The 14,266-nt window shown below is 43.2% G+C and overlaps 1 protein-coding gene across 2 annotated transcripts in view; it reads right to left on the bottom strand.

Moving 5' to 3' along the window:
* The window catches only part of LOC136830834 (DNA-binding protein SMUBP-2-like), a 713,243-nt gene that overhangs the window by 628,332 nt on the left and 70,645 nt on the right, over nucleotides 1–14,266 (bottom strand). Inside the window, exons 1-2 of one of the 2 annotated variants that reach the window (XM_067090810.1) lie at nucleotides 9,875–10,030; nucleotides 401–515 (exon numbers count right to left, since the gene is read on the bottom strand). In XM_067090810.1, coding sequence (XP_066946911.1) covers nucleotides 401–515; nucleotides 9,875–9,984 — 225 coding nt within the window. In that variant the 5' untranslated portion in view covers nucleotides 9,985–10,030. Of the gene's footprint in view, nucleotides 1–400; nucleotides 516–9,874; nucleotides 10,031–14,266 lie in introns of those variants that run through there. The other variant, XM_067090812.1, reaches the window with a different exon arrangement.

Raw genomic sequence — 14,266 nt, 5'->3', positions numbered from 1 at the left:
TGAAATCACCACATAAACAATCGTATCAGTCAAATGGCAAACACGGAGGGAAGAGCGGTACATCTTTCTCTCTCTCTCTTTTGCCCTCCCAAAAAGCAAAGTGAATGTGTACCATCTGGGTGGGTGGGACTCCCAACCATAGTCGGCAGCGAACTACATACTTAACCACCTTGTTAAAGTTAAATGGCTGGTCTCCAGCTGCACTGAAGTATATTCCTATTGTACAGACCGATGGTTTGTATATTGTTTAGGAACAAACCAACTTACGAACAATTCAAGATATGAACGGATGTCCAGAACCCAACTTGTTCATAAGTAGGGTGGCGACAGTAGATCAGTTGGCCTAACGATAAAAACAGAACAGTATCAAAGGTACAAATGCTAGTAAAACGAGCTCTACCTGGCTTTGAGCTGCTGAAACTTCAGTTTTCCTTTCTTCTTCCAGAAGTGAGGTGTGAAGTGATATCCAGTCATGACGAGATATGTCTGATTTAGTCTGATACATCTTTCTAAATCTGAAAAAAGGAAAACAAATTTATTTATGTCCAGTTATTAATGAAAAATATGTAAGTATATTTTATAACCAAACATGTATTAAATGATATTTTTATTTATACTGTAAAAGTAAATACAGTATGGTCATGCATTACCTAGGTCTTAAAAACAAACATCTAAAAATTTTTCAGTTTGTATCAGAATAAATAGCAAGAAGTAAATCTTTAAAACTGTTTGCATTTTTTACTATATAATGTATAAACCTTTGGTACCACCAACTTGCTTATCTGCAGCCCCTCACTTTTTTGTATGGCTACAGGGACAACATTGGGGTGGTAGAAGGTGCAAATTACTTTAAAAAATAGCAAAATTTAAAGTAATTTGTAATTTTCCTAACATACAAACCTGAAGTTCTTTACAGAGGATTTAGCTTACGAATGCAAGCTGGAACAGCCATTTAACTACTGACGGTAGGGAGAAAGCTCCGCCCACTCGTCGTTCTGCACTCCACTTTGCCTTTCGGAGACTTACCCATTGGTGGGGGGAATCTGGGCAAATCTCTGAACCAACTGGTTGCTTCTACCCACCTGGGAATACCTTCCTGGTCTGGAAGAGCTGGGGAAGGAATCCCACTCCTTTAGCTTGTTGGACATATGGGATACTGCAACTGCTAGACCTCTAGGCTTAAAGTAATGAGTTTGCGTCATTACTTTCGAAGAAGGCTTGGAGGAACCCATAAGTGTCACAGACAATAAAACTTACTAAAAAACTAATGGGTTTGTTACATTGTCTATCCATCCCTCCCCTTGTCTAGAGAGAGGGGGGAACATGCATCCAATCAGTCTACAAAAAGATGGAAGGCAGGATGACCCCGTTATGTAGTCACCAGCACAACTCGTCTGTCCAGCACGTGACGGCATGCAACCTGCCTCTCTGTCCAATGAGAGGACAGGTAAAAGAGATGAGGGAGGAGACCAGTCACTTACACAATTTTTCTCTTGCTTATCGAACACCTTGGACGCGATGCTCCCTATCCCCTCAGGGGAGCTGGATGAACTACACAACTTGTTGGACAGCCACCACAAGACCCAAGGAAAAACATGTCATAAGACTTGTGGGCAACGGCCTGAAGGTAAAACAAGGTAAATGTAGTCTGGCATGACCACATACCTATTCATATTACCTGCTGAATCGACAGGTTCTTCCAGAATGCAAAGGATGAGGCGATGCCCCTAACTTCATGAGCTATTGCCTGGACTGAACTCTGTCTACATTATAACATCAGACGAAGGGTAAGCTTGCTTGATGTCTCACAAAGCCCGAAAGAGGTTGTGTTCTTGGACACCTCTCTCTTGGCTGAGCTGGTACTAACGAAGAGGCGTCAACACTCAGGCTTGAGATGCCAGGTTCTCTTGCGGCAGTACCGCATCACCCTACCTGGACAAAGTAGCGTCCAGTCCCAATTATTACCTACAAAGTCCTTTCGGAAGGGAACTGTAAAGGACTTGAACCTAGCGTTAGGGACCAACAAATTCTGAGTCTTAGTTACGAATTCTGGGGCCAATCTGAGTGTAACAGAACCCCATTCCCATGAGTGCTTAGCATCGAAGGACATGAAGCTCGCCTACTCTCTTCACCGAAGCCAGGGCAAGCAAGGAAAACAGTATTAGAGTGAGATCCCTGTCTGTCGACTCTCTCAACGGCTTTTAAGGTGTACGAACTAAGCTGCTTAAGATGAGATTCACATCTCACTTGGGGTCTTGAGTTCCATGGGTAGGCAAGGCTGTTCAAAACTTCTAAGAGGCATAAAGATCTCTCATGAGGATGAGAGATCTATTCCCTTCAATTGAAGGACTTGGCCAAGGGCAGCTCTATAGCCCTTAATGGCCAAAATGGAGAGAAGCTTCTCTCGGTAACGAGAGGCGAGAAAGTTCGCTGCCTGCTGAAGAGATAACATGTCAACTACACCAACCACAGAAGACGGTCCATTTCCTGTTACAAAGCCACTGAGGATTTCTGCAGTTATCTAAATATCTCCTTTGCTATACATCAAGAAACAACCCTCTCACTTGCAGGTGCTGGATAGTCTCCAGGCGTGAAGTGCCAGAACTTTCACCACACATTTAGAGGTATCAAGTGATACCTCTCAATGTGCAGCTGGCACAGGTTGTACTGTGGGGGAATCTCTCTCAGGACCTTGGATAACAGAGCCAGCAGGTCCAGGAACCACTAGGCATGTGGCCACTGGGAGCCATCAGAGTCAATCTGAAATTCGGAGTGATCAGAGCCCTTTTGATCACCTGATGAATCTGACAAAATGGAGGGAAGGGATCAGCAACTAAGTTGTCCCCTGGGTGCTGGAACGCATCCTTCACTGCAACCCAAAGGCTCAGCACAATTGAGCAGAACACCAGTAACTTTCTGTTGAACTGGGTCACGAAAAGATCATGGTTGGGACTCCCCACAACTTGAAGAATATCTCTGCAATGTGTTGTCCCCTGGGTGCTGGAACGCATCCTTCACTGCAACCCAAAGGCTCAGCACAATTGAGCAGAACACCAGTAACTTTCTGTTGAACTGGGTCACGAAAAGATCATGGTTGGGACTCCCCACAACTTGAAGGGTATCTCTGCAGTGTCTTGGTGTAGGGACGCTATCCCTATCACCTGGTTCAGAACACCAGTAACTTTCTGTTGAACTGGGTCATGAAGAGGTCATGGCTGGGACTTCCCAAAACTTGAAGAGTCTCTCTGCAATGTCTTGGTGTAGGGACTCTCCCTATCACCTGGTTCTGGCAACTGAGCTTGTGAGCCACTCCATTCTGAGACCCTGGAATGTACCTGGCTGACAGCTCCACCGAGTGTGCTACTGCTCAATCATGCACCTGCACCACCAACCTGTGCAGCTGGAAGGACATCAGTCCCCCCTGCTTGTTGATGTATGCCACTACCATAGACTGTGTCAATCATCAAAACCATGGTGTCCCATCACTCCATCCCAAAACACTTTGGGGCTAAAAAAGCTGCATTGAGTTCTAGGACAATGATTAGGAGGTGTCTGTTGCTCTGGTCCCACACACACCTGAAACCAACAATTCTTCCAGGCATGTCCCATCCCTTAGTAAACATGTCCAACAACAGAAGCGCCTCAGGAGGGGGAGTGCCCAACTGCACCCCTAAAAGAGGCTCATGTTGTCTAACTACCAAACTAGACCTCTCCTCGCTTCCTCTGACAGGGGAATAGGAGAGAAAGGAGGGTCCCTCACTAGAGACCAATACTCCTCCAGCCTCCACTAAAGGGAGCAAAGATGAAGCCATCCCTGAAGGACCATCTTCTCCAATGACAACAGGTGACCTAGAATGACATGCCACTGCTGAGCAGGTTGTTCCTGTCGAGATAGGAACTTCTGCGCTGCCTCTCTGAACCTGCCAATACAAACATCTGAAGGGAAGACCCTCCCTGCTGCTGTGTCTATCATTATGCCCAGATACTTTACCCCCTGTTTGGGCATGAGATCTGACTTCTCGGAATTGATTATTACATCCAGGACGTGACAAAAACTCGAGAATCTGATCTCTGTCCTTCAGCCATTGTGGCATCAAGCTCACCAGGACCAGCCAATTGCCCAAGTACTTCCAGAGGTGTACCCATGCATATGAGCTCAAGCTAAGATCGCTGTTGTGGTTTCACTTTTGTTTCTAGGCAACCAATGCTTATTATATCAAGAGAGAGCAGCAGTCTAGTTAAGCAATTTTTGGAGAGAAAATCACACAACTGTTATTTAGCCTAGTTTTATTTACGAACAATCCCCAACCACAAGTTACTTCTTAATTCCTATGACTAATATTTTACTAGTATCCCTTACCTAACCACACACTAACCTATAATCAGTCACAAGGAAACACAAATAGTGTAGATATGTTTAACTTAACACTCATCAATTCACATAAACAACTTTTCTTCTTGGCCACAAACCCAACAAAGCACATAAAAATAGCATTATAAAAAAAACACAAATATCTCCAGTCCAGAGAAGTCCACAAATCATGTAAGGAATATGTACAGTCGATCCCCTGTATTCGAGGGGTTAGGTACCACAACCACCCAAGAATACTGAAAATCCACAAATATTGGAGCCCCCTCTAAAAATGCTTATAATTGCCTATTTTAATAGTTCAAACACCAAAGACCCCCTCTAAAAATGCTGATAACTGCCTATTTTAATAGTTCAAACACCAAATACACCTTAAACTATCACCCTAAAACACTTTAATTTCATTTTAATATTTCAATATTATTTTAATATCATTTCTGACCGGAGTAGCTGTAAGGCAAGAAAACCGGTTTAGGGACCGTCCAGTAGCCATCTGGAGGTTCACTAGGATTTATAACGAGGTCCCTCCTCTATACAGAGGGGACAAAAATGGTTTATTACCAGCCAAAGCTTAAAAACCTGTTTCTTTCCACGCAAGTCTCTCTCTCTCTCTCTCTCTCTCTCTCTCTCTCTCTGTGCGAGTTATTTAACATTATTATTTAATCTTATTACTATTATTACAGGTACAGTATTATTATTATTATTTAATCTTATTAATATTTGAAAATTAGTACCTATTATTACCTGTGTTATTACAGGTACAGTATTATTATTACAATTCAATCTTATTAATCTTAATATTAATATCTGAAAATTAGTAAATCATTTTTTTATCATAAAAAATGTAGTCACAAAAATCATTTGAAAATATGAAAATTTTTAAAGTAATTTGCACTTTTCCTAATTATACAAGCCTGAGGTCCTTTACATTAGGAATTAATTTCAGTGAAGCTGGAATGGCAGATTAACTTTCGAACAAGGTGGTTAGGCAGTTAACTACCGTCCAGTTGGTGGGAGTCCCGCCTGCCCAGATGTTAACATTCCAGTTTGCCTTTTGGCCCAGGTAAAAGATTGAGGGGTGGCATGAGGTGGGCATAAAACTATAAAGGACCTCAGGTTTGTATAGTTAGGAAAAATACAAATTACTTAAAAAATTTGTCATTTGTTCCTACACAATATACAAACCATCGGTCCTTTACATTAGGAAGACTTACCTCTTGGAGGGAGGAATCTGAATGAGTCTCTGAACTACGGGAGTTTGCCACTCCTGGATTCTCTTCCTGGTCGAATAGAGCGAGGAAGAGTTCCGTGCCTCTGACATGTTGAACAGAGAGTAAGAACTGCACGTTCAATTGTCAGACTTCTGAGCCTTTTTGAACGAGTGGGAAAAACGCAACATCACAAAAAATGGCTGGAAAGAATCTTAGAGTCCAAGACAATAAACAAATATAATTATTGGGTTTGTATTATTGTCAGGGCCCCCTTTCTCCCCTAGCTAGAGAAGGGGGCGGGATTGCTTTTATAAGTCTAAACATACACAACAGAACGGGTGCTCGATGTGACACCTTCATCGGTCGCCAGTTCCAGCACATGACGGCTCATTATCCTTCTCTCTGCCCGTAAAGAGAGAGGAGTGAAGGATGATGAAGAAGGGAGAAGAAGGGAGGCAAGTCACTCACACATACACTCTTCCTTCCACAACTGAACATCTAGGCAAGATGCAACCTGTCTTCTTACGGGAGCTAGGTAAGCTACACAATTTGTTGAGCAGCCATCACAGAACCCAAGGAAAAGATGTCCAAGGACTTGTGGGCAATGTCCCGAAAGTAAAACGACGTGAAGATGGTCTGGTGTGACCACACCCCTCAGCTTCAGTACCTGAGGAACCAACAGATTCTTCCAGAACACGAGGGATGGACCAATGCCCCTGACTTCGTGGGCTCTTGGATGGAACATAGTGGTGTCATCTTCGCTAGCAGCAGAGTACACCCTCTTGATCATCCCACCAAGCCAGAAAGAGATTGTGTTCTTAGACACCTCTTTCTTGGATGAGCCAGTGCTAACAAAGAGTCGTCGACACTCAGGCCATAGATGTTGAGTCCTCTTAAGATAGCAGCGCAGCACTCTTAACAGGACATAGTAGCATCTCGTCTGGATCATTAGCAACAAAGTCCTCTAGGGAGAGGATTGTGGAGGACCCGAATACTGGCGTAAGGGGCCAACGGATTCTGAGTCGTTGCTATGAATTCCGGGACAAAATCGAGCGTAACTGATCCCCATCCCCTCGAGTGTTTAACGTTGAAGGAAAGTCCATGAAGTTTGCCTACTCTTTTTGTTGATGCCAGGGCTAACAGGAAAACAGTCTGGAGGGTCAGATCCCTGTCTGATGAATCTTGTAGGCTTGTATGGTGCACAAGTCAAGCTCCTCAAAACGAGAGCCACATCCCACTCAGGGGGCCTGAGGTCCCTGGGTGGGCAAGACCTTTTGGAGCTTCTCATCACCAGAGAAATCTCCACTGAGATGTCTACCCGTCTCATGCATAGAACTAGGCCCAGGGCAGCCCTATAGCCTTTCACAGCTGACAGAGATAGAAGCTTCTCTTGGCGAAGGAATACGAGGAAGTCCGCTACCTGCTGAACAGTGGTGGCTCCGACCAGAGAGAGACCCCATCTATGACACCAACCACAGAAGACAGCTGCAGAAGACTGTCTGCGATACCCAGACATCTCTGTTGCTGTGTAGCAAGAAAAGCCTCTCGCTCGAACGAGACGCTGGATAGTCTCCAGCCTTAAAGACATGGAATGCACTGCTTGACAGAACCATTCTACATGTGGTTGACACAGAAGGTTGTGTCTGGGAGGAATCTCTCTCAGTGCCTCGGAAAATACAGCCAGCAGGTCCGGATACCAGAGGACATGCGGCCACCTGGGAGCCACCAGGGTCATTCTGAGATTAAGGGTGATTAATACTCTGTTTATCACCTTGAGAACCAGAAAAAATGGAGGGAAGGCGTAGATGGTGAGGTTGTCCCATGGGTGTTGAAAGGCGTCCTCTGCAGCAGCCCGTGGGTCTGGTACAGTGGAGCAGAATACCTGGAGCTTTCTGTTGTGCTGGGTGGCAAACAGATCAATGGAAGGGCACCCCCAAACATCGAACAGCCTTTCCATAATGTCTGTGTGAGGGGACCACTCTGTCCATATCACTTGATCCTGGCGGCTGAGCTTGTCCACCACTACATTCCTCTTTCCTGGAATGTACTTGGCTGTCAGGTCTACTGAGTGAGCTACTGCCCACTCATGGACCTGCATTGTTAACTGATGCAGTGGAAGGAATACTACTAAACCCCTTTGCTTGTTGACATATGCCACTACTGTGGTGTTATCGCTCATCAACACCACCGAGTGTCCCATCACTCGATCCTGAAACTCTTGGAGACCCAGGAAGGCTGCCTTGAGTTCCAGGATGTTGATATGAAGGTGCTTGTCATTTCGGTCCCACACACCTGAAACCAGCAACTCTTCCAGGTGTGTGCCCCATTCCTCGCCGATCGTCTGAGAACGGAAGCGTGTTGGGAGGGAGAGTATGCAGAGATATTCCTATTATGAGGTTCCTGTCGTCTGTCCACCAGTCAGGTCCTGTCTTACTTCCCTCAACGCCTTCATTGATGACACCCGATAACCCCTTCCCGATAAGGTTCCTCCCGGCAAAGCCACCCACGGCGCAGGCAGCAGAGAGCAACACTTGCACAAGATAGAAATGGTTAGTCACGCTCCCGAACAAGGAGCGGAAAAAGTCAAGTATATCTTAGTTTAACCAGACCACTGAGCTGGTTAACAGCTCTCCTAGGGCTGGCCCGAAGGATTAGATTTATTTTACGTGGCTAAGAACCAACTGGTTACCTAGCAACGGGACCTACAGCTTACTGTGGAATCCGAACCACATTATGACGAGAAATTAATTTCTATCACCAGAAATAAATTCATCTAATTCTTCATTGGTCGCCGGAGAGTCGAACGCTGGGCACAACAGTGTGCTAAAGCTCTACCCACCCTCCAATGAAGAACTAACAACACCCAAATGATAGGGGAGCGAAAATTTACAGCCCTGGCTGCCGACCCCAAGAACACATGCTGGGAAAAGACGGCCCCACCATAAGCCCATCAAAATCGTGGGTTTGTATATTAAATAATATCAAACACACAATATATACACAAAAACTAAAGATCCACTGGGAAAGAAGAGCTTAACAACAATCAGGGAATGTTCACATCCGGTCAGGCAGGACTCCCGCCTACCGGACGGTAGTTACTGCCTAACCACCTTGTTCAAGAGTTTTATCGGCCATTTCCAGCTTTGCTGTAAGTAATTCCTAATGTGAAGGACCGATGGTTTGTATATCATGTAGTAACAAACCCCGCATTCCCAAAAGGTCCCCAACCATGTTGGGTTGATATGAGGTTAATAATAATGACCGACAATAAACAACACCACCTTCTTCAACAACACTAAAAGTTTAGGAAAAATCAATTTCCAATGTAATACTCCATGTGGAGTTCTCACTTTGAAATACCTTAACCTCATATCTACCCAGCATGGGAAAGTGGGGTTTTGGAAATGGGAAAAAGACTGGACCACCACGTTGTTATGGAATGGTTCCGCACACAAGCAAGTCATCAGGAGCCATGTGTTTAAGAAGGATTCAGCTACAGGAAACCTATCATAACAGGAACTATACTAGGTCTAACCTAACATACCTTTGCCTAACCTAACCTAGCAGGTCATGCTACTTAGTTGGGGCTCCACCTCCTGGTGATGAGAACTCCACTTTTTACCGAAAGCACCCCCATAACATTGCACATGCGCAATAGCATTCCAGGTTGCCCTGCATACAACTTCTAAGGTTATTGACAGGTTAATTAGGCTAGGCTACAGTCGACCGACAAAAAATAACGGTCAGTTCTTAGGCAACCAAAATACTGTAGGAAAAATCAATTTCAAAGTAATACCTGATGCGGAGCTCGTGCTCAGTTCGGTAAAATTTTATAAGCTGCCAATACATAATAATACTCCGTAAACTATGGGTGTTTACTGGTTACAATTTTGCCATATTAGCTATGGAGGGTAGGGGACAGGTATTGTTTTACCTTATATGTCGTAATTTGATGAAGAGGTCATTTAAAAATGTAAGTTACAATTTCATATCGTGTATTGGCAACTTATAAAATAAAACCCTCAGTTCTACCTATATTTAAAGTCCAAAATGCGACAGGCTACCGCTAGCCTAAGTGTTAAAAGTAAAATCTGACATCCAATCCTACGTTAACGACTGCCTGCACAATGTGGAAGTCCTTCGCCTAAGCATAAGCTACATTACCAATGAGGCTTGAGAATTTTTTGACCGTCGATTGGCGACGATAATTTGATTTCTAATATAACAAATACAACACTTCTATTAAATAAAATGTCCAGCTATTTATTCTATGGGACTACAAGAGTTAACCTACGTATCTCGTAGTTGCGACCACACTACACTGCTTTGTGCAAATCTTATGACCTTAAACGAACTTATAACAGTTTTTAACTTCGATTCACTGTATAACCGAACGGAGAACATCGGTGACCGGTCATTTAATGATCCTTTCGCTTGTAGTAGTAGTAGTAGTAGGGCGCGGTTTGCTTTCGAAACGGCTGTCTCTCTTGCTTGTTTTCATTCCTTTGCGTTCAAGTTATTTGTCTCAATGGCATACTTCCTTTATAAATTCTTTCCTATTTTCAGTTACCCCTTCAATAGATCTGTAAATAAAAAGTATGTTGGCTATTATTTCCTCTGTATTTCCCTGATATGTCTGCTGCACAAAACTATATCTCTTTCTAATCTCATTATCGCGAAAAATTGATTGAATGGACAAAGTGGACTGTGTTTGATGTTATTACTTTCGTCAAAAAACCGCTAAAACACCACGCTCCTACTGCGGTTTCTAAATTACGGGGAGATATCTCTCGACCCAATTCATTACTAACGAGGATAACACACTAATATCATTACTGATCAGTAGAACTCAGATCTTTAGTTGCTGCGACTTATGAGAGGTACGCGCCTTCTCTCTCAAAATCTTGCGAGTACTCACGGGTTGATTTTGATTCTCAGACTTTAGAAGGACCGCTTTATGTTGCCTTGTTTTATAGGTTACTTGCGTAACCAAAGTATGAACATGTGAGAGGGTGCGGGAAAGAAAGAGCAGGTAGACAAGTACTGCTAATTTATTGAGTTGTTGTTTCAGGATTTAGCTGGCCTTGTGCCAGCATGGCTCTTGCTCCAGAGGCAGCCCGTAACTAGTTTATTGATGTTGTTGTTTCAGATTTAGCTGGCCTTTGTGCCAGCAAGGGCTCTGCTCCCAGAGCAGCCCGTAATGGTTTTTGCTGATGTTGTTTCAGATTTAGCTGGCCTTGGGAATGCTCCTAGAGCAGCCCATAATGGTTTATTGATTGTTGTTGCGGTCCGCTTATAAAGCGGCGTGCGGACGTCTGCGTATCTGCGGACGTCTGCGTATACGCCGGACGTCAGTACAAAATATACAAGTGACCCGAGGTCAAAACTATTTCTCTACACAAAACAGGCCAGGTACATACAGATAACGTGATGATTAACAATAGCAGATTAGACACACCATTTTCCAAGCGATCACACACGGTTGGGAAATGGTGCCTTTGCTCAAGATAAACTAATTTCAAAAATGGATCAGCGCTACTATGCATGAACTTTAATACGTATTGCATTACTCTCATCATATACATGAAATCCACACTACTTCCCTCTATGTTCCAGGATCGCTTCCTTCTTCACGCAATTCTCTAAGGGTGGCAGTTACGGAGATATTGCTTAGGTCAGTTACAGCAGCTTTGCTTACAGGTGGTACTAGTTCTCCAGGCTGGTGTAGATAGTCAGGGCCTTCCTTTCAAAGGCGACTCTGTTCCAGTTCCTCAGAGCTCGCCCTCTGGGTTGCAACTGGTAGGGACGTACTGGAGACCAACTCCACACTCCTGCTGAATAGAGTTAATCTCCACAACCCTATTCGAAATGAATGTATTCTTATTTTCCTCCCTGCTGTCTACCCAGGCCATGGCAACTTTGCTGTCTGTCCACACAGTTACATTCTGAATGTCTAACAGTCTGCTTAAATGCTTGCCTAACCTGAACCCCAAAGTTAAGCCTAGCAATTCTAGCTTGGGAGTTGTTAATTTAGCCTACTTTCTAAGAGTCACCCTAATTTTAGACGTCATGATGTTACTTTCCCCTTCTTCTCTTCGTATGTATGTTACGGCTCCATATGCCCTGCTAGAGGCATAAGTAAACACATACAGATCACAATTCCCCACCTTGACTCCCCATTTAAACTTTAGCTCATGAATCGATCTGAACTGTTCCAATATCTTCTTAGCTTTCTCTTGGTTGCTTTTACTCAATACGTCATCCCAACCTACTTTCTCTTCCCACAAATCTTGCAAAAACATCTTACCCTTTACAAACACAGGACTAACCAACCCCAGAGGATCAAAATTAGACACTAGCAAGGACAGTACCCGACGTTTCGTGAGCCCCTGCTTCCCTCCCAACTCTAATCCCCTGCAAGGTTTTAGACTTAACAAATCTTCCCCTTTATCCCAACGCATCCCTAGAATGGATATCTGTTCTGGCTCATTCCCTCCAATCCTTCTATCGAATTCTGCAGTGTTACTCGCCCAACCAGTCAGTGGCATGTTAGCTAAGTCTAGCAAGATTTTTACTTCGACATAGTTCTTCTCCATCTCCTCCAAGGTTGTATAGGTACCCAAAAAATTGTCTACATAAAAGGATCTAATTAATTCATCTCTTTCCCTCTCTTCTAAATGGGTTCTAAGCATCTGTTGCAGTAGATAAGGACTCGTTGTGACCCCAAAAACAACTACTTTGAATTCATATGTTACAATCTGCCCATTTACTTTTTTCCACAAAAAACGTGCGCATTTTACATCTCGAGGGTCTAAGATTACTTGGTGGAAGGCTTTGGAGATATGTGAGGTGAGAGCATACGGCTTCTCTCTGAAACGAATCAACAAATCGTACAATAGCTCGACCATGTTCGGCCCTGAATACAAACAATCGTTAAGTGAAAGTTCACCCTTAGCCTTGGAGGAAGCGTTGAAAACTATGCGGAGAGGTGTCGTAAGACTCCTCTTTAATGCCAAAATGGGGGAGATAATAGCCCTCTACCTTTGTGCTCTGGACTTTCTCTATGAAGCCAGCTTCTAAGTAAGTCCGAAGGACTTTTTCATAATCAGTAACTCTCATCTTTTACGAAATGTCGCTCTAACGAATGCAATTGGGAGAGGGCTATGTTATAGTTGTTACTGGTCTCTCTGACCCTCGGCAAGGTAGACTAACTCGGGGCCGGATTAAGCTGGTGGGAGGCCTGGGGCCCACTCTGGTGGGAGGCCCCCTTTCCAACACCTATTGCATACACTACAAACTATAGTCTAATTAATCTAGTAGCCAAAATACAGTAATACTAATATATTAGTAGGACAGTTTTATGTAGGAAATACTACAATGGGACTATTCTTCTGATGTTATTAATATGCATAAACACAAAATAAAATAAGCATAAGTAGTTCTTACTATATTTTTTTTACACATATACAGTTACAATTATTTATATAAAAATAATAATGTAACTAACACATATAATTATAATAGCTCATTCATTCTTATGGAGTTATATGTATAACCAGGATTACTTTCTCGACACTTTTCTTGATTTTTTTTTATTGCAAATTCACTGACGATTTCGTTGAAGTCCAGTTTACGCAATATATCTGACTCGAGGCTCATTATAGTCAGATTTACCAGACGTTTCTGTTTCATGGATGTCCGTGATCTGTTTTCAATCAATTTTAGCTTTGAGAAAGAGCGCTCCCCACTGCAGTTTGACACCATCAAAACAAGGTATATTAGTAGAGCTATCTCTATGTTTGGGAAAGTGTCCTGCACACCCTTGTCCAATATAAGTCTATACAGGAAAAGCTCAGTGCTGATATCTGTTGGCTCCTCATCTGTGAATATATTAGCAAATGTTACAAACTGGCAATAAATGTAATATCAAAGTCATCCGGATATGCCCTGAAGAGTTGCTCTGCTGTGTCGCGAAGTTCGTTTGAAGAAAGCTTTTGCAGATGTCTAAAAAAACTATATTGACTTGATATCTGTTTGTATGCTTCCAGACGTTGGTCGAGAGAAGAGATAAACTGATCAATGACACGCAAGAAAGTTTGTGTTCTGTATTTTTCAAAAGGGCTGAGTTGTACTTCTGCATGTCCATAATCCAATGGGTTAAGTCGCACATTGCGGCGCTTCTGACGAGATTCTGTCTGCTTATAGTATGCTGAACCAGACTGAGACAGCTGTCCACCTTCTTTTCCATAAGTGTGGAAGGAGTCACGCTTTTATGCAACATAGTCTTTCAAGCTAGTCAGTGATGCCACAGCAGTATTTAGGTCAAGTTTTGCGTGTTGTAGTGTTTTATTAGTTGCATCTGTTCTTTGCAGAATATCATTCCAGAAGGTGGTGTAAATTCCTGTTTCAAGCTGATTCATCTGTTTTAACAGTTCTTCTGCTTCGCAGCGTACACACCTTTTTCTTCAATGTCATTAACAATATGTTTAAGTACCTCCTTAATCTGCTTTTAATCATGCTTAAGAGCCTTAGTTGCTTCAGCTCTGCAGGACCAGCGCGTTGTTGTGACACATTTGAGAGTCAATGATGAATCATTATTCTTTAAAGCCTCATCCAGAAGTTGATACCGATGGGCTGAAATTGTGAAGAAGACAAACAGCTTTTCAAGGAAGTCAAAGTAATGTAC

This window comes from Macrobrachium rosenbergii, chromosome 47 (assembly GCF_040412425.1).
Source record: "Macrobrachium rosenbergii isolate ZJJX-2024 chromosome 47, ASM4041242v1, whole genome shotgun sequence".
In the NCBI taxonomy this organism is placed as follows: Eukaryota; Metazoa; Arthropoda; class Malacostraca; order Decapoda; family Palaemonidae; genus Macrobrachium; species Macrobrachium rosenbergii.
Note: the sequence above shows the minus strand (reverse complement) of the source record. Positions and strands in the feature narration are given on the sequence as shown.